This window comes from Archocentrus centrarchus, chromosome 1 (genome assembly GCF_007364275.1).
Source record: "Archocentrus centrarchus isolate MPI-CPG fArcCen1 chromosome 1, fArcCen1, whole genome shotgun sequence".
Lineage (NCBI taxonomy): Eukaryota > Metazoa > Chordata > Actinopteri > Cichliformes > Cichlidae > Archocentrus > Archocentrus centrarchus.
Window position 1 is genome coordinate 21,474,381 of NC_044346.1, and position 20,988 is coordinate 21,495,368.

Genomic DNA, 20,988 nt, shown 5'->3' on the forward strand with positions numbered 1-20,988 from the left:
TAACTCAGCCTTCACAACGTTACCACGCATCAATTAAGTAATAAAACTATGAAATTAATTAATAAAATTCGATAATCTCCCACAGTAATGCTTCAGGAGACAAAGTTATTCGTTATAATGGACATTTTGTACGTTTCGCACCAGTCAAATCTGCAAGATTTGAGAGTTTCAGCAAGCCATGGAGGGAGTGTTGAGGGGGGATGGGCGTGGGTGCGGTGGGGACGTCAAATCTCAGGATGCGTGTGAGATGGCAGCCATTACAGAGACTGGGTGGAGGGGCTACAGAGAGTGGGGGCTCCACTGAATTATAAAGGGGGGTTCTGAGGTTTTATAAGGGGGTACAAAACATTTTTTACACCTCCTATCTCTCACCTGGCCAGTTATGACTCACATTACATTTATTTAGCATAAACGTTTATGCAAAACAACTTACAAGTGAGAAACGTTGTGGGCTAATGTAGCTTTCCCTGGGATAATTCACCTTTTAAACTAGTACAGCTAGGTTAACTCAGCCTTCACAACTTTAACCCAGATCAATTAAATAATAAAACTATGAAATGAATTAATAATATTCTGTAATCTCGCACAGTAATGCCTCAGGAGACAAAGTTATTCATTGTAATGGAGATTTTGTAGGTTTCACACCAGTCAAATCTGCAAGGTTTGAGAGTTTCAGCAAGCCATGGAGGGAGTGTTGAGGGGGGATGGGCGTGGGTGCAGTGGGGACGTCAAATCTCAGGATGTGTGTGAGATGGCAGCCATTACAGAGACTGGGTGGAGGGGCTACAGAGAGTGGGAGCTCTACTGAATTACAAAGGGGGGTCCTGAGGTTTTATAAGGGGCCCAAAAAAATCTTGATGCAAAATAAAACAGGAAGTGACCAACATAACATGCAGACCTTGACACTGAAAACATTACACAAAGAAAGAGGAAGGGCACTAAATACAGAAGGGCCACACACAGACAATACACACAGGTTCTGGTTCTGGGGATGCAGAGTAGACCAGAACCAAAAGACCTGAGTGGTCTTGAAGGTTGATACAATAACAGGTCTGTAATGTATTTTGGTGCTAAGCCATTCAGTGATTTATAGACTAAGAAGTATTTTAAAGTCTATTATCTGAGCTACAGGTAGCCAGTGGCAGGACTTTAGAACTGGGGTGATGTGCTCCATCTTCCTGGTCTTAGTGAGAATATGAGCAGCAGCATTTTGGATCAGCTGCAGCTGTATCTGTAATGGTCCAGGGCCCTTTTAACCCTGTGTGTTATTGTTTTATTTTTTCTGTTCTGGGTTTCTTTTGGTTGTCGGGTTTAGTTGTTGCATCACCTGTGATCCCACCTGTTTCCATTCCCTCGTTATCCCTCTGTGTATATATTGTCTGTGTTCTCACTCGTTCCTTGTTGCATCCTCATCTCTGGTCAGTGTTGTCATCCCTGCCCTGCTGTGTGCTTCGTGATTCATGCCATGTTATGTTCATAGCTATGTTGAAGTTTAGTATTGTGTACTGCTGGCACCCGACTAGCCCCACTTTGGTTCATCGTTATAAAGTTTAAGCTTAAGTATAAGCTCTGCCTCTGAGTCCTGCTTTGGGGTCTTCTGCTTTGCCTGCACCAGCAGAACGTGACAGTATCACTGTGACGAAGACGTTTTTCATTATTTGTTTTTTATTCATTTGTATGGTTTGGGTATTAAATGTTGGAACACATTTACACTTTATTAGCACTCAGCACTTTTTGACAGACTCAAAATGAGGGCTCCTAAATATTTATTGATTCTTTATTGAGTATTTTACTTAGTATGGTTCTGTCTTCCAGGCACTTGAGCAGCTACTTGGTGTGTGGCAGACAGATGCTGTAAAATAAACTAGTGTTAGCCACAAATGTAATTGACATGTGGTTAAGAAAAGTTTGGGTATTTACAGTTGTGTTCAAAATAGCAGTCCAACATGAGTAACTAGATCAGTCATTTTACTACATGGCAAACAATTTACCAGTAAGTGTAGTAGAGTCATAGAAAACCAATAGACCCAACATTCATGATATGCATGCTCCTGAGTCTGTAATTGAATAATTAATTGAAAAAGGTGTGTTCAAAATAGCAGTGTAGAGTCCAATCGGTGGTCATTCATACTGTGAAAAAACAGGTGTCAATCAGGTGGCCCTTATTTAAGGATGAAGCCAATACATGTTGTACATGCATTTCTCACTGAAAACCTGAGAAAAACGGGCCGTTCCAGACACTGTTCAAAAGTAAAGCGTTCTTTAAAATGTTGACTGAAAAGGAGAAAACAAAGTGCAGAAAACGATAGGCTGCTCAGCTAAAATGATCTCCTGTGCTCTAAACTGGAAAGCAAAGCCAGAGAGAAATGGATGAAAATGGAAGACTACCAATTCATTGGCTCGAATAGCCAGGATGGCAAAGACTCAGCCAATGATCAGCTCCAGGGTGATCAGAGACAGTCTGATGTTACCTGTGAGTACTCTGACAATTAGAAGACACCTGTGTGAAGCTAATCTGTCACCTAGAGGCCCCCATAAAGTCCCACTGTGTAAAAAAAATAAATAAATAAAAGGCATATGCTAAGAGGTTACAGTTTGCCAAAGAACACATTGACTGACCTGTAGAGAAATGTAGAAACATTTTGTGGACTGATGAAATTAAGATTCTTTTTTTGGTCCAAGGGCCCCTGACAGTTTATCAGATGAACCACAAGCACCGAATTCAAGCCACAGTATGCTCTGAAGACAGTGAAGCATGGTGGCGCAAGCATCATGATATTCAAATGTTTCTCTTACTATGGTGTTGGGCCAATTTATTGCATACCAGGGATCATGGATCAGTTTGCATATATCAAAATCCTTAAAGAGGTCATGCTGCCTTACGCTGAAGAGGAAATGCCCTTGAAATGGGTGTTTCAACAAGACAACCCCAACCACACCAGTAAGTGAGCATCATCTTTGTTCCAAACCAACAAAATTAAAGTTATGGAGTGGTCAGCCCAATCCCTGGACCTTAATCCAATAGAAAACTTGTGGGGTGCCATAAAAAATGCTGTTATTAAGGCAAAACCAACAAATGCAGAGGAATTGTGGAAAGTTGTCACATCCTCCTGGGCTGGAATACCTGTTCACAAGTGCTAGAAATTGGTTGACTCCATGCAACACAGTTAAGAAGTACTAAAAAACAGTGGTTATACAATTAAATATTAGTTTAGTGATTCACAGGAATGCTAATCAGAATCAGAAGGTTTTTATTGCCATATGGGTGAACAGGTTGACAGCATTAGGAAATTGCTGCAGTACTTTGTGCTTACATAAAAAACAAATAAGTATAAAAACTATAAAACAATATACAAATTACAAATATACAGAGATATTAGAACTATAACTATAACACAATATTACAAAATATACAGTGCAGAGAATAATTAAAAGATAAAATGTAAACTATAGTCCAGTATTATACACATTAGTGCAATTCCTAAAGATTTGTCAGTTCATAAAGTGAAATTTGAGTTTATAAAGAAAAATGCAGACACTGCTATTTTTTTGAACAACCCAACATTCATTTTTTATTTCCTGTTAAGTAATTGGAAAAATTATAAATTTTTCTTCTTGTTTTGATTTAGAATATAATGTGCAGTGTTCCCAATGCCTGTAAATAAAAACAATTTAAAGATTCCAAGCTTTACTCATGCTTTTAAATGCACTGCTATCATTTTGAATACAACTGTAACTTGTGCAGTGATTGGATGCGGATATAGTGCAAGTGGGTTTGTGGTATAGCAATTACTCACCTGTTTCTTCTTTTGTCTTTCCAGGGTGTGTTCAGGCAAAAATGTTTCCTAGGCTGTCTGAACACAATTTAAAGGTTCCGGGAGAGACCAAGGAGGAAATTGGGTGGGGAAGTTGCTTGGGATTTTTTGGGTATTTTTGTAGATGTTTTGTAGGGGTATCTGGTTTTATTGTAGATAATGGTTTATGGAGATGTTTGGGTGATGGTTTTAATTATAAATGCTGTTGTCTAACTGTTCGTGTATTTTTATTGTTGTAGGGAAAATGTGTGATGCTCCTGCAAGATGTGTAGCAAGGTGTGGCTCATAAACAGCTGGGTATGAAAAGGGGTGCTAATTGCCCAATTGGCAACTTCTGCTTTACTTGGCTTGGGGTTGCTGAAAAGCTTACGCCTGCCTCACGAGGCAGCTGAGTTAATGGTTTATATTAAGCCTTGAGAAATAAAATGGAAAAAATGTGGTACAGAAAATAAAGTCTGCCTGCAATGATTTAAAGCCTTGCCGCTCATGGTCTTCTCTGCGTCACAATCACCAATCACCTTTAAGAGCTTGTGGAGAAAACCACTGGAAGAAGATAAGGGAAGTTGAGCAAGATGTAATACTAATTTGTGCAATTATGTTAAGCATATGTTATTGAAATATTCATAAGAGCCTGTTGATTGATGTAAATATGAAGTGCTTCATGTGGTGTCAGTCACAGCTCAGTTCACTTTTATAGATAATTTCTTCAATCAAGGAGGATATTAAAGGCAACTATGAGATCTCAGTTGGGTTAGCTGTCTTTGATGTGTTGTTTGATGGCCATTAACAATGGCCAAAAATTTTGGGGGACCAGGCATGATATATTTTTGACTGACAATGCCTACTAAGCAGAAACGCAGTCTGTCAGCTCTGAAATTAGATTTTTGTTTATGTGAAATTTTGTTTTGGTGAGCCGCGTAAAGCTGCAGTATATAACTTTCATAAAAACAATATTTTTCTACATATTTATTGAAATTGTCACTATTTCATGACAGTAAGGTAGGAGACAGATAATCTGTGTCTCAGGGAGGAGGTGGAGGAGATTGATCTTTTTACAGGTTATCTGTCTCATAACATATTGTCACAGCATGGTGATAGTGAAATATGTGGAATTTAGAGCCAAACGTATTGCAATGGCATGACATCTGACTTCGCCACGCCACCACGGCCAAGCCCTCTAGTGAAAACTTTTTGTGCTTTAAAGCAAGTGAGACCAACTTGTTATCTGTCTTCTGACTCAGGATCATCTTGATTAGGTCAAGGGGATGAGATGGAGCATTCCAGGAAAAAAAAAATAGACTTCCTGTTCTGAGGGAGCAGGTCTTTGATAATGTCAGCATATGACCACATAGTATCGTTGGGGATCCCACATAGATGACTCATACCAAGATTGGTGTAAATCAGTCTTTCTTTATGAAAGTTATAGTGTTTCGAAATTTGTGGCGTGTACGTCAATTTTGAGACCTGGCCACGCCCCTTTAACTTGCACGAAAGTTCATTGTTTTGATAGCTATTACTATCTAATGTCTTAAGAACGTATTGACCAACTTTGAAGCTCAAAATCCCTAGGAGGAGTTCATTAAAGTTTAACATTTAAGAAAAGTCAAAATAGCTTAAAGAAAGCCCTTTGACCCAAAAAGGCTGACTTCCTGTTGGGGTTAGTGCATACTTCCAAGAAACTTTTTTTTAATTGTTTCAGTGCATTCTACCTACATACCAAATTTCAGCTCTGTATGACTTACCAGTTGGCCTTGCTCATGTTAGGGGGTGCTGTAAAGCCATTTGGCGACACCCACTTTCAATTCCATCAGTTTTGGGACAAGTTTAGTGAGTTTTCAATTATGTTTAGTCCCCCAAATTAGTGCTTATTTTCAGAGGAGAATCATAATAATAAACATTTGAATAACAATAAGCCTTTACAATAATTTTGTTAAAATAAAAAAGTAAATATTCAATTTAAATAAAAATAAAATAAGCTAAATGAAAAATACTGTATTAACCCCAGACTGTAAGAAATAAAGGTAAAAAGTTAATTATAAAAGTTAAAGTTTAATTTGACCATTAAATTGCAATACCCTTTCTGACCAATAGGTCAGAAGGGCGCTAGAGAGTGAGCAGGCAGTTACGCACACTTCCCGCACACCAACCTAATGGGGACTGCAGTACTCGTGTGTGACCACAAGGAGCGCATGCCTATACACTTCACACAAATTTTGTCTTGAAATGACGTTCATGGGGACTTTCTAGAAAATTGCATGGGGCATATCTACACACTATTTTCTGCTTGAAAATGGGGTTGTGCCGGTGGGGACCTCAAATGTGGTCCCCACGGGCAAACAGGTCCCCATGTGTATGTATAGAGTCAGGCCAAAGTCCCCACGAATGAGGAAAAACGAGTACACACACACACACACACACACACACACACACACGCACACAGTCACAAACAAACACAGGCAAGATAAGAGAATGCACAATGAAGCAACAACAACAACAACCACAACCACAAAAAAAGGAAAAGAGATAAAAAAGAATGAGTAAAAGTGAGAAACAGACCAGACAGAAAATTACACAGCAGCAAAGATAAAAGAAGTAGAGTAGAAAACACAGATGTGAAGCCATGAAAAATACAAGTACACCTGAAAAAAAAATAAAAGCATGTAAAAGATGGAATACCTGTTTCAGGATATAATGGCAGCAGTGTAATAACCAGCACAAGCAGCAGAATGTTTGATAATTAGTTACAGGAAGCATATATGCTGAAGGACAGGTGCAAACGGGAGCAAAGCACGAAGGTGTTATTGTGTGTCTTATTTATACAGCAACAACATCAAGGAGCACCCACTTTGGTTGCTTTATCAGCAAGTAAATTAAATTACTAATGGCAACAATGGCAGAATAATGCTTTGAGTATAAGTGAATCATTATAATAAATCAATTTCAGCTATCCCTTTGACATGCTGCTGCCCATACTGTACATAAAGCAAAATGAAAATTAGGAGATCAGCTTAGAAATGCCCAAATAGCCTGTTCATCCAAGAGGTAAAGCTTTGAACATGAAAATAGAGCCCTCAGCCTGAATTCTAATGTCTACCCTCAAAATGCTACAAATGTAGCAAAATGTTGATTTCACTTTGGCGTTAATGTGCCTTTGGAAAGCACTGCTGCCATAACAGATATAGTTAGAATTTCCAAAGATGAGCTTTATTTATTTATTTCTATAAGACATACCATACAAAATGTCATTGTACCTGAGTGTAGTGACAATAAAGACAATCCTGTTTTTGGTTGTGAATAATTTGGGTAAAGTGTGCACCCTAGTATTAATAAATGCAAGTCCAGAAAAAGTTTGTGGCATCTTGTGGACTTCATAAATTGTTGGGTTTTTAAAAATTAAAAATTAAAAATTTACAGACATGATGGGAATGCTCATGTTGAGTTTGCAAGTGGCTGAAGTCCTGAAATTTGGATTTTCTTTGCAAAAAAAGAGTGTGGATTTTTCTTTGTGTGTTTATACCCAGAATGAAGCAGACTGGAGGACAGCACAACATTATCGAGATGTTCAGCACCCCAGCTCAGGCGGAATGAGTCCTTTTCATGTTCTCTAGACAGTGCTGACACCTAAAGACCAACAAACATCAACAGGCTGGTTGGACTCAAACTCTAAAGAAGTTTTAAGTAAGGTTACACCACACAGATACTACACCTTATCCTCACCTGGTGACTTGTAAGCATCTCTTCAATGAGAACTCCTTCTCTCTGATGGAAACTCTGGTGAATAGGGGTGTGCTGGGGCCTGATGAAAAACCAAGGTGAATTTTCTCAGTGCCTTTTTTCTGAATTTATCTGTATTACTGTAGGTTTTCCTGTGGATGATGATGAGCTTGGCTAACAGCAGATGAGGAAGGTATGCTCTAAGCAAATTTAGACATCTGTTAAGCTAAATACAATATATGTGTGTTGTTTCTGACCTGTCCAGGTTGTGGCTCATATAGTTGAAGCCATCCAGATAGTGTCCTGGCAAAGAGTCATCTCCCAGCTCACGGAGGTCCTCCGCTCTTAGATACTCTCCCCCATCGCCAGTCATTGTGTCCTCACCTAGAAAAGAGATAAAACAAAAATGCCAACAGTTGTTATAACCAATTAAAATTTATATATATGTTAGCTCTGGGGGAAAATACGTGAGATTGTTTAAACATATTCTCAGTTCCCTTCTACTTTAATTCTCAGCTCATCAAACCATCAAACCTACCATCAAACCAGTCAAACCATCAAATTTGACATGCAGTTAGTTCATGAACCTAGAATTCTGGATCTAATTCAAGCCCCCCCCCCCCCCAAAAAAGAAAAAAATTAAATACTGCACACCAAGCACAGATGCTGTACCTTCCAACTCCACAGAAATGTCAGATAATGGTTCTTCTTCCATCCTTAGAGCTATGAAACATACAGTTTTCAGACCCCAAACTATACACCACCTACAATACACACTTTTTATGACTACTAAAGAATGAGCTATAATTTTCCTTAAGATCAGTCATGACTTTGCCTGTAAAAAGGGAGTTTGATATAGATAAGCAGCACAGTAAATGATTGTTTTCCACATTTCAAGTAACTTACCCTCTTCGTCAGATACATCAAGGATCTCAGTCATAGTCTCTGGAACATTCAGTTTATGTTTCTCTGTGACCGTCTAATGTGACACCATTCACAGTCATGGAAAAATGACAACCAAAATAGAAAAAGGTTAGATTGTATTTTCTGGAAATTTTAGGACTAAATTGCTTGACTGCATATCCAGCGGTTAAAGCTATCATGAGCTTACAGTTGTGGTGGTGATGACCTCCTCAGTGACAACTTTCAGTGTGTCTACTACAGAGATGTAACCCAGACGTCTGGCAATTGACAGAGCGGTGTTTCCATTCTAACAGAGAGAAGGATATAGCATAGCATACAGCGGCACAAAAAAACTATTTTTTTATACTAATAAAAATGAGAGTTGAGCTCTATTCTCTTACCACTGTAGTAGCACTGGGCTTGGCCCCATGTTGTAGTAAAACATTAATTATGTGTGTATTCCCTTGTTGTGCTGCTTGGTGAAGTGGTGTGTAACCATTCTGTAAAACAAAACAAAAAACAACCACATTTTGTTTAGTCACAGTAAAAACTAAAAGGAAAGTGATGCTATATTTGGCCTTAATTTCATGCTGTTCTTGCAGTTTAACTTAAACAGAGATTGCATGCTTCAAAAATAAGATTTGAACACAACCTTGGTTTTGGAGTTGACGCTGGCACCTTGTTGTAATAGGAAGTTAACCATCTTGACATTTCCATAATGACAGGCGACAATCAGAGGGGTATATCCAAGCTGAAATGTAGCAAGGAGGAGAAGATGAGAAAAGGAAAACAGACTGATCTGCTGTAAGAAAGTATACTGACTCATAATGCTTCCTGTATGTATGATGCAAACTTTGTTTTCAAAATGCCACTAGATGCCTCAAATTTCATGCGTGTGTATGTGAGTCACTTACATATCAGCAGGTAAACATAAACTGCACCAGTGGATAAACACGAAGACATACTGAACTGTGCTGCTGATTAACTACTTTTTTTTCTGTGTATGCTTGTTGGTCAATTTGTCATGTATATGCATGTCTATACTTTGGTTTGCTGGTCCAAGTTGGCATCATGTTTGGTCAGTACTTCTGCTGCATTGACTCTGTCCTCTTGGGCAGCAAGATGCAAAGGAGTCAGTCCACTCTGTAAAATACGAAGCACATACATGTATTTCTTGTGTGGAAGGTTACATACATATAAGCTGAACTGTCTACATCAGTGTAACTACACTGTCGCTGCATATTCTCAATGGCTGATTGGCAATCAAATCCACTTTGAAGCAGAATGCCATATTTGTGCAGATGACTTATAGTGTTAACAAAACCAACTGCATTAAAAAATTGTGCTTCTGTGTGACCTTTGTGGCTGTGTTCACATGAGCTCCTTTTCCCAGCAGGAGGCTGGCCATCTCGGCGTGTCCTTCCTGAGCTGCCAGATGCAGAGGGCTGACTCCCTGCTTGGTTAAAACATTGGTCTCTGCTCCATACTGCAGTAACGCTAAAGCAATGCTTGTCTGGTTCTTTTTGGCTGCAATGTGAAGAGGAGTGTAGCCATTCTAAAAACAGAGAAAGGAAAGAAGATAGATATCGTGATAACAATATGGCCTTGTAACATAGCATCAAAGCTATAGTGTGACACTATCAGCAAGATAACATATTCCAAGCAAGTAAGATTAATGCATTACATGTAAAGAAGTGTGACTTTCTCATGTACTTTTTTCTTTAAAACTCTTTGTCTAACCTTTGCAGTAGCATGAGGTGATGCCCCTTTATCCAGGAGCAGCAGCGCCACCTCTTGGTTGTCGTAATGAGCTGCCACATGTAGTGGAGTTAAGCCATTCTGTAAGAGGAAGCATTTGGCTAAATTACACTTTTTACATACCTTTATGATTTTGTTGTGTTCTTTTATTTTCTGCTTCAGATCAGTTTTATTGTATTCCATAATGTGTATTTCAGAGAAAACAATCTGACATTGTTTTACATTTCATGTAATGTGTCTCTCTCACTGAGATAAATACAATCACCCTCAAATAATGTTAGGTTTTGTTTCAGAATCTACGTCTACATCTTCAGCTCACCTTGCCAGCATCATCAGGAAGAGCTCTGCGTTGAAGGAGAAGTTTTGCTACGTCAAGGCTTCCATATTTTGCTGCTACATGTAATGGAGTGAATCCCTTCTGTAGATGTAAAAGGGGGAAATTAAAATTCCACTGATTTACCTTATCACATGGTATTTATCTGTCTATATGCATCTACCCATTTTTCACCTTGGTGGCCATTGAGTGTGAAGCTCCAGCCTCCAGGAGCACAGCAGCGGTCTCCACTTGCCCCTCCCTGGCTGAAATATGGAGAGGAGTGTAGCCATTGGTGGTGGCAGCATCTGGGTACGCCATGTGCTGTAGAAGTAGCTGGACAATATCTGTTTTCCCCAGACGGGATGCAATGTGGAGGGGAGTCTGATCCTCCTGTAGTTGGATGAAAAGGTTTAACATGTTTTAGTATAACGGGATAAGGATAACGGAAAATGAAGCAGTCATAAGCAGTAAAATTAGAATGAACAGTGATGCTGCAGCCAGAGCTGAGACAGGTGACATAAGCCATACAAACCAGTGCATGAAATATATTCATTTATGTAAACAGAAGGAAAGAGTGATTAACTTTAATGTTTACAGTTGACTCACCCTGGCCATGGCATCTACCAACGCTCCATTTCTCAGCAAACAGCGAACCACTTCCATCTGTCCTGCTCGTGCTGCCATATGGAGAGCTGTCTCACCGCGCTGATATGCAAAGGCAGAACATTGATAAGCTTTAAGACACCGCTAAACACAAAATGTACATAAGAATGGCCTCGGGCGCTTGCACTGAAATGATGATAGATGAAAAATGTGTGTTTATTTTGTGATGTGTATTTCCAAGCGCTGGCCACTGAGCTGAACAAATTACCACTCACAATGTTACGAACATCAGGAGAAGCTCCATTCTGCAGCAGAAGTAAAACAATGTTGAGGTGACCCATGAAAGCAGCTACATGGATGGGAGTCAGACCAGACTGTAATAAAGAACAGTCATGAACAATACAGAGAACCATTATATGCAAATTTAGAACAATGTTAGGGTGAAAGTGTACTATACTAATCCACGATATTTTGACATACTAAAACAATCTCACCTCAGTAATTGCCTGTATGGATGCGCCGTATTTGACTAGCAGCTCCATCACCTTCACTCTGTTCTTCTTACAAGCAATGTGGAGAGGAGTAAAACCATTCTGGCAGAGACAATAAGAGAAAAATTAACAGGTATATGCATACCTCTAGCTGTATTTAAAAAGGAAGTATAGTACTTTAATTCTATAATTAGCACCTTATTTTTTATGTCAGGAGTTTTTTTAACTTTTGGGGTTAAATGACCCCTGATAAGCCTAATTCTGATTAACCAATTAATTAGCCTAATTCTGTATGTGCAAATGTCCTAATGCCAATTGTGGTGCTTCTCTAATTGTTTCTCTGAACCCTTACCAGTGCTCTTGCATTGGGATTGGCCTTCTTGTCCAGGAGGAGCTTAGTCACTCTGTAGTGGCCACAGTGAGCTGCGACATGCAGTGCTGTGAGGTAGTCGAGCGTGACATCATCAACAGGCGCCTTGTGTTGCAGCAGTAGTTTCACACACTCTATGTGGTCTCCTTGGGCTGACATGTGCAGCGGAGACAGTCCATTCTGTATGGGTGCATAGACAGATTTTTTAAAAAGCAGTACATTGAAGAGAGCAGCAGCAGAGATGAGAACCAAAGGGATATAAAAAGGGGCAAAAGAACATATTGTGTCAATTATAAGTGATATGCTAGTGCAAGTACGCTGACCCAGTAACGGCACAGTCTACCTTGGTTCTAGCTAAGATGGGGGCTCCTCTTTCCAGCAGAATCTCAACTGCAGGATCATGTCCACTCCTGGCTGCACAGTGCAGGGGTGTCAGCCCATCCTATGGAACAATCACACATGCACAAACAAATACACACATTAATCCAGTTTACTGATTTTGATACAAGAGGACCTGAAAAGCGGTTGCACACTTTCTTATATGATCACTACAGGTTTTTAATAAAAGCTGAGTTTTACCCTTGTTTTAGCATCTATCTGAGCACCTCGGTCCAATAACAGGGCCACCATGTTGGTGTTGCCTCTCTTGGAGGCAACATGTAGAGGTGTTATTCCATTCTGATAAGGCAGATAAAGAAACAAAGATAATTTAACTTGACAACAAATTATTGGACATTGCTGTTAGTAGGAGTTGGCAGTATAGGACATGGAACTATAGACAATAATAGGAAGTTTGACTAAAACTAAAAACACACAGGAAGAAATGCAACTTTTAAAGGGCTAGAGCAAAATGCATTATTACAGATTTAGATTAAAAGTGAATGCTACGATGGTAAATAGCATGGTGTTCTGCAACTGTCAATGTCAAAACAGCCACACAGTAGGAATTTGGCTCTACCCTGGCTGTGAAGTCAACAGCAGCTCCTCTGTTCAGCAACAGGGTGGAGACATTCACATTACCATAGTGAGCAGCAATGTGCAGAGGGGTGAACCCACTCTGTTTGGAAAAGAGAAAATAGAGAGAGAGAAGAGTGAAAGGGAAGGAGGTTAGAGAGCATAGATCAACTTGGAGGAAAATGAAAACGTAAAACCAAAGAAAGACAATAGCAAAAAGAGACTTTTCTGTGTTGAATACAGGAACAGACTCTGCTGAAGCAGTAATATGATGAGAGAGAGCGTGCTGAAAAAACAGTGTAAGAAGGAGCACAAAAAATGCGCAGATCCCAAAATAGCACATCCAATACATAATACATGCAAAACTGCTCAAATTCAGCCATGCTTACTAAAAAAAAGAACTAAAGATGAATCAACTTTGCTTTTGAATCCTTAAACATATCCAAATAAAGGGCAAACCAAAACTCAAATACACAAAGCAACACTATGGAGGCTCGCAAGTATGTGTATTACTTGGATGGACAAACGGACATTTATATATTAGCTATTTATCTATAAATATCTACAGTATACAGTTGTAGGTCGGTTCACTCCTTACCTTCCCATTCTGATAGACATGGTGCAATTTAATTAAGAAACAGAGTTAACTTAAAGATCAGAGATCAAAGTGTTTCAGAGAAGTAAATCAATATCAACGTGCACAAAAACATCCATGCTGTGAGTTACGCATAGAAAGAGAAGAGTAAAAGAAATTTTGGCTGAATGCTTTCAGTGTTTCAGTTCAGTATAAAAATCTGCAAAACCAATACATTTTAAAGAATTATCAGTTAAAAATGTTTTAAAAGGAACTATAAAACAAATGATTAGTAATTAAGTGCAATAAACTGACATTCTAAGGGAATTACTAATACAACACAATGTGTTTTACTGTCAGCCATGCAGTGTGTAGTACAGCAAAGTCTGACATGCAGGATATCCCTATGTCACAAAAGTCCTCAGTAAGTAAGGGGGACGGTCAGAACACAAGAGCTGAAAGAGATGGTCAGAAGCGACAAAATTTAAAATCAAAGGAAGAGGTGATGAGTCAGTATACCTCTGTGGTTCTATTGACCATCATCTGGTTAGGACGCATTGAGAGAGAAAGGGGGAATAGGGTGAAGGGCTGTTAGGGGAAGGACTTAATACAACATTTGCATAAAACAGTAAGCATCTTTTCTGTTCTCCCCTCCCATCTACAACCCCTCCACCCTCCATCAACTTGTCCCTGTTTCCCACCCTCACCTTAGACTGGACATCAGCATTGTGGTCATTCTGAAGCAGCAGTGCAGCAGACTTTGTGTCGTCTTTGCGGGCAGCAATGTGCAGTGCTGGAAGGCGTACCTTCCCCTTAGTGTCATGCTCCAGCAACAGGGAGACAACTGAGTTGTGCCCCTGCTGGAGAGCAATAGCAAGTGGAGTAAAGCCATCCTGGAGGACCAGAGAGAAAGAAAAAAAAGTGAAATGGTTACAATCAACTACAGACAAAAAGGAAACCAGGCCGTTTTAGTACATGATGTATTTACCGTCAATATTTAATATATAAGTAAAAATGTTAAACACAAACATACTTCTGTTGCAATGCTTTGATTTCCTTCGTTTTCCAACAGGTATCGCACAACCTCCAAGTGATTCTCCTGGGCTGCCATGTAAAGTGGAGTGAAGCCATTCTGCAGAGGCATACAGTCCATACACACATACAGATGTACAAAAACAAAACTGCATCTTATTCTTGTTGTTTGTGTTACACATTAATGCATTATCTAAAAGCTCTTGTTAATTGGCACCTGTGACTGAGCATTGACATCTGCTCCTCTTGACACCAATAATTTGACTACTTCTTTTTGTCCAGCCAGGGAGGCAATATGGAGGGCAGTGTTTCCTTTCTACAAAGAAAAAACAGGGTTAAGACCACCAACCGAGTATGTATGCCCATCTCTTACCTTCTCCTTTAAAACCAAATTATGCAAACTAATATTGCACAACTGTCTTCATTTCATATCTGCTTTAATTTTCAGGATGTGATGGTTACACTTAATACCAAGAAATATTCATATTAATAGAAGAACACTAACAGCAAGGTGGCAGGCTCTGCGTCAGCTGTTCAGTGCTGCTAGCTGTTAAGCCTGAGTCATGAGACAGTCACAAACTCACATAGCAAGCAGCCTGCCAAAAAGCACACTACACATTCACTCTCGTCTTCTATTACTCCTTCCGACTGAATGGTACAATATCAATGTGCATGATGCAATTATAAATGCTTATGAAGCTGAGTGTGTGAAGCCAACACTTTCAACCACATTCAGCTCTTTTCTCATTTCTTTGTTAAATCTTAAATCACCCTCATATCCACTCTTATGACTCCATAGTTCACCAGAGAAGGAATGATTTTTATACTATTTTACAACTTATTGCACTGTGTTACCAACATGTGCATTCCTTTACATCATCTCCCTCTTTCTCTTTTGGTCAATATCACCCCCCACTCCTTTTTTTTTTTTTAATTTCACATTTATATTTGCCAATGCAAGCCAAAGAGCAAACCATGCTATGCTCATATCTAGGTAGTGATTAAAGCAACAATTATTTTAACTAACAACCCCCATAATGTTAATTCATACGTGTACCTTGGTGGAAGAGTCAACAGATGCTCCTCTCTGCAGCAGTTCCTCCACCAATTCTTTGTGTCCCTCCTTAGCCGCCAGGTGCAATGCATTGAGACCATTCTGAAAAGAAAATAATTACAAGAGAAGATTTCAAAAAAGCTGATGTGAAAAAGAAGTGAAACTGCATGGTGCTCAGGGAATAATATTACAAGGAGACACCCCCATATCAAAGACCTTAGGCAATATGCATACCAACATTACGTGATATAAGGCGGTATCTACAGGAAATTGGCTTAACCCTAGAATGCTAGCGTGAGCTTTGTAACACTATCACTCACTTTCACATGAGTGAGAATCTCCCATTAGTGTTTTAGGGTTAATGACATCAAGAACTGCACAATCCACTGCATTCAGATATGCTCTTGCAATAAAAGCAAACTACCACTGTGAATTATATAAAATTCTTGAAGAGGTGATTAAATTTGTGGTAACTTATGAGGGAATAATGAAACCTGGCACTGCATTTTACTATACATGATTTATATTATTCATTTCATTCATATTTGGAGATTTCGGTGTTTAAGAATTAAAATAGAAGAAAAACTGCCTGGGTCAAAAAACTTGCTGATTTTCCACAGTTCAGTGTCAAATGTGCAAATGTTTCACACCAACAAGCACTCACAACACAGCTGATCTACTCCTATTCAAAAACGCACATGTACCTCCTCTGAGGGTGGCATATATACACAGAAAAAGAAGAAAAAAAAAACGTTCACCTCATCCTCCTTTTTTTCCATCCTGTGATTTTGTCTCTTTGAAATGTTGTTCTTGTTTTTTCATTCAAAATAACTGCTCCTTTGGGTATTCTGCATCTTCATTAATCTTTTGCTCTGTTATATTTTGCCTTCTTAAAAGGTGCTCCAACTCAGAAATGACAGATGATGGAACTCCAACCAGTCCTCCACCTCCTGCTTCCTCTACACTCCTGGTTTAGAACCAGTGTTCTAGGTCTGTGTATTCTGTTCTCTTCCTGCAGGCAAATTCAGATGAATGACAGCAAGGAAATGTGCCTCCAAGCTCTGGAGGCTCTTCTGGCACTGATGTAAAAGAGGAGCTGTTGCTAACCCCTCTATCATTGCCTTTTTCCTTCCATAGTGCATGTACATCATGCATATGCACTCTCACACAAATAGACACACGCCTACTCTTTCTTTCTCGCGAGTTGCCAAATGCCAAACAGCCAAGAGGGTATCATATTTCTGCACAGTCATAGAGGGTACCCAAACACAGATACTCATATTTAGAATCAACTGAAAATGTCAACCTTTAAAAAAAGAAAAAAAAGGGGGGCATTCCTCAAAAGGTCAAAGTATATCAGTAACTCTCTGGCTGAGAGATTTGTGACATGACTTTAAAAAAAACAAAAAAATGACACATAGTTGATACCAATATAGTATGACAGCATAAGCATAAGCATGCGACATAAGTCAGCATAGATGTTTTGCAAACTGTTTCTAATGAGCTATGAGTAAAGTGGCACACATGGCACTAGACCAGGGTCTCTTACAAGTCTTAAACAAATCTGCAGAGATGCACCGATCAACAGGCCAGGGACCAGAATCGGACGATTTCCAACATTCTCGAGTCTGACCGGCTTTGTGTATGTCCAATTATGAGCTGGTCACACAGCGGCGCAGGAAAAGGCTAAATGTCATTAATGTGGAAGCTCCTCACTGTGAGGGAACACACAATGATTGCCATAGTAAACTATGGAGGACCACCGTGAAAACCTTGTCAGACACTTAAATCATAATGAGCCAGCTGAACATGGGCATTTTAAAGACAATCAGTTTTGATTAGTAAAGACTTTACATTTCAATTTTTCTGATAAACCAGTGGATGGATTTTATTTTGATTAGTGTCATTATCACCGCCAGAGTGATCGGGTGAGCTTGAGATGCTGGCTGCACTCTGCTACGGAGAACTGTATATCATGTTTGTCAGGTTACACTACCAAAGCTACTAATGTCATCAGTATATTTTAAATCAGTATGCAGTTGTGACTTTTGTCCACTGCACTGGAAGATGAAAAAAAGAAAGAAAGAAAAAAAAAAAAATAGGCTAGGCGTTCTTTGCTGAAGGAGAAAGTCAAGCTTCCATTATGCAACAGTTCTGAAATGGTGGACTTCCTGACACAGCAAAAATGATCTTATTTTCAGTCACATTTCAGCCATTACACATTTCAGGAGAGACAGGAAAAAACAACACACATGCATTCTGTCACAAACTGATCTAAATCTCCTTTTCCTCTGAGCTGAGTTGTACGTTAGAGCTTCATTTAGCTAATGGACACAGTGATCCCTGGCACTTTGTTGCTTCCCCTAGCATGAGACAAAATGTTGAGCTCCATCCAGCACAGACTGTCATTCAAGCTCCTTTGACCGCTGAACTATGTTATAATCACACATGGTAATAAAAAAAAAAAAAAAAAATTAAAAATCACTCATACTTGGTGCTGTTTTATGGTCCCAAATGTCACAGGGGATAGACATTAGAGGAAATAATGTAAATGCATGCAGATTAAAGAGTAATATTACTCACCAAGGATTAACATTTTGAGTAGATTAGAGGGGAAATCTGGCCTTTAATTGTGAGGAACAAAACAGCTCTTACACACACTCTTGACGCGCAAGCAGATAGGTATATTGTATTAAAAATGTATGTTAAGCAGCATTTCCCCATTCTTCTCTGGAACCCTAACAATCAAGATACCATGCTTAAAACTAGAAGAACAAGCATTATCTGTACAGAACAATATTTATTTATATATCTCATTCATAAAATCTGTGCAATGGAGAAGCGTGGTACGACAGAGGCTTTGGCAGGCTAGAAGTATACCTCTCTCCCTCTCTTTAACTAACTTGGACAGCCTTCTGCCCTTGGTGCCAGTTTCTGGCTGTTGCGACTCTCTTCCTGCTTTCTAGGTTTTGACTCTTCAGTTATTAATGAACACGGCACCGAGGGCGACACTCAAAATTCCTGCATGAAATTGGTGTGTGAAATCTTCAGCTTCTCTTGGCGTTTTGCAAATGGATAAACTTTTTAAAGAAAACACCAATAATGTTATACATATAAAATGTTAAGATACATTTCCTCTGTTGTATCTTGGGCACAGTAATTGCAAACACATTAATATGAGCAAAGGAAATTGACTTCTTCAATTGTTATATCAAATTATCCAGACTGAACTGCTTAGATTCCTATGATTTTATGTCTTCTGAGGCTCTTATCAACAGACCACTGACTCTACTAATTCATTATCTGACATTATTTCAGAAAATGGCTCTGTGATAATATATGGGGTGCTTTTCCATTGTGACCATTATGAGCCACTCATCTTTTTGGAGAAAATCTGTCTAGAATCACTGTATTTTTGTGGTGGAATCTCTCTGAAATATCAAGACTCAAAAAGCATATCTGGGCTTATGCCATCATTTCCAGCATGGTCATATCACTGTATGTTGTGTATTGACTAAACAGAATCATTGTAGAGACACTCCTCATTAGATGCCATACACGTTCAGTAGAAAATAAGACTCGTAATGCATGCAATATGCAGGTAAAAATTGTAAAACAAATTGTAAAAAAATGCAGGCAATTATTGTATGTAGGTTCTAAACAAAATTACATTCACTGTATACTGGTCTCTGCGCACACAAACAGTGAGGGCATAACTAGGATATGTATGAAAATGTCCCTCACATTTTTTGGTTGGCTGACAAGGTCTCAAATTTGATCATCTGACCACCGAGAAATCCTATGAAGGGCAAGGCTCTCTTGTTGCAGGACAGGAGGTGTGTGTGCGTGCGTGCGTGTGTGTGTGTGTGTGTGTGTGTGTGTGTGTGTGTGCGTGTGTGATTTCTATATTCAGGCTTCCCTCTTGGGGCACAAAACAGAATCCATGGTCCCCATGATAACAAACAATAGAGCTATGGGTCAGCTTATTATAGCTGCAAACCAACTATAACAGTCAACAGCAATGACACAGTAAGAAATAATGACATGCATGCCCACACACAACACGTACACTCACGTAGTCTCACTACTTTAAGCTGTCTTGTGACCGCTATAAATCATATTGATGTAGACACGGCAGAGGGGTAGGGGGAAATATTTTACCCTCTCCAATCCCTCCCCTTCAGTGGAATGTGGGACAGGGTGAGTATGGGGGATGGGGGGGGGGGGGGGGGGGGTGAACAGCTGTCAGTGGACCATAGACCTTTCAAAAGCTGCTGAGTTTGGAGGGAAGAATGGGTGTGTTAGAGGGAGGGAAAATGAGTAATTGTAGTTATGAGGGTGGATGTGAGCTTGTAAAAGGGATCTGGCAGGTTAAGGTATGTGACCCAGCTCAGTGGTGTGATGTCACCATGACACAGCAGGGCGAAGGTTAGTCTAAGCAGGTTTGACAGTAGCATGTATTGTATGTGCAACATGAGGCCTTAAACAGCAGATTTCAGATATGACTTCACGTAATTGGTGTGTCAATTCTGGAAAGACTAGCTGTAATAAATATTTTGATATTAAAACTAAAACAAGAAACATGAAATGCAGTTCATTTTAAATGAAACAACACAAACGTGGAATTGTGGACAATATAACTGAACTCCATAAAACCTGAAAAACAGTCACTGTTCATCACCTCTGTTCAAAATCTGTTTGCAATCAGATGCTGGTAAGACGTTTTCCTACCTGGTTACAGGTGCTAATATCAACCCCGTTTTTCAGGAATTCAAGGACTTTGTCAATGTTCCCAGCTCTGGCAGCCCGGAGGAAGCTGGTGTTACTGTCCGACTAGAGAAGAAAACAGAAATTAGGATGATATTAGAAACGGGCAGACAAGCATATCTTTATATTTTCCTTTGTGTTGTGTATTGACCTCATTCTGGAAAAAGTGCCACATGTATGGAAGATTCGCGTAAAGGTTGGTTGCACAACATAATAAATTCACATTACATTAATCAGACAAAAAGTGATTTTTCTCAGTACACAAAAACAGTTTTGGTGGGTATTACTAACAGACCTATGGGTCTTCTAATTCTGAAAGCCTTTAATTCGAGTACAAGTGATGCTTTAATCCCATGCTCTATTTACACAAACTTGTGCATTAAAGCTCCTGTAATATGAAAAAACAATATAAAGGATTACGCACACGTTTTTATATGGCTACATAGCTGCTTGTGTCAGTGTCCTACTAGGCTACTCTAAATTTAACCATCAGACATCAAGGGTGCACAAAGCAGCTGCGCGCGCGCACACACACACACACACACACACACACACACAGTGTAGTGTTTCTTCCACATCAGCGGACGTTATGCTGAGTTACATTCATTTCATGGAGATTCTAACGCTGATCCCTACA

The 20,988-nt window shown here is 39.4% G+C and overlaps 1 protein-coding gene across 1 annotated transcript in view; it reads right to left on the reverse strand.

Annotated features, from left to right (window-relative positions):
• Positions 1 to 20,988, reverse strand: part of ank2a (ankyrin 2a, neuronal) — a 93,848-nt gene that overhangs the window by 54,522 nt on the left and 18,338 nt on the right. The window contains exons 2-27 of the mRNA XM_030734370.1: positions 20,316 to 20,417; positions 15,588 to 15,686; positions 14,748 to 14,846; positions 14,532 to 14,630; positions 14,206 to 14,391; positions 14,018 to 14,041; positions 13,523 to 13,531; positions 12,929 to 13,027; positions 12,550 to 12,648; positions 12,314 to 12,412; positions 11,953 to 12,150; positions 11,604 to 11,702; positions 11,385 to 11,483; positions 11,113 to 11,211; positions 10,699 to 10,896; positions 10,510 to 10,608; positions 10,173 to 10,271; positions 9,790 to 9,987; positions 9,477 to 9,575; positions 9,085 to 9,183; positions 8,834 to 8,932; positions 8,641 to 8,739; positions 8,436 to 8,508; positions 7,787 to 7,913; positions 7,533 to 7,611; positions 7,333 to 7,436 (exon numbers count right to left, since the gene is read on the reverse strand). Coding sequence (XP_030590230.1) covers positions 7,333 to 7,436; positions 7,533 to 7,611; positions 7,787 to 7,913; positions 8,436 to 8,508; positions 8,641 to 8,739; positions 8,834 to 8,932; positions 9,085 to 9,183; positions 9,477 to 9,575; positions 9,790 to 9,987; positions 10,173 to 10,271; positions 10,510 to 10,608; positions 10,699 to 10,896; positions 11,113 to 11,211; positions 11,385 to 11,483; positions 11,604 to 11,702; positions 11,953 to 12,150; positions 12,314 to 12,412; positions 12,550 to 12,648; positions 12,929 to 13,027; positions 13,523 to 13,531; positions 14,018 to 14,041; positions 14,206 to 14,391; positions 14,532 to 14,630; positions 14,748 to 14,846; positions 15,588 to 15,686; positions 20,316 to 20,417 — 2,783 coding nt within the window. The remainder of the gene's footprint in view (positions 1 to 7,332; positions 7,437 to 7,532; positions 7,612 to 7,786; positions 7,914 to 8,435; positions 8,509 to 8,640; positions 8,740 to 8,833; positions 8,933 to 9,084; positions 9,184 to 9,476; positions 9,576 to 9,789; positions 9,988 to 10,172; positions 10,272 to 10,509; positions 10,609 to 10,698; positions 10,897 to 11,112; positions 11,212 to 11,384; positions 11,484 to 11,603; positions 11,703 to 11,952; positions 12,151 to 12,313; positions 12,413 to 12,549; positions 12,649 to 12,928; positions 13,028 to 13,522; positions 13,532 to 14,017; positions 14,042 to 14,205; positions 14,392 to 14,531; positions 14,631 to 14,747; positions 14,847 to 15,587; positions 15,687 to 20,315; positions 20,418 to 20,988) is intronic.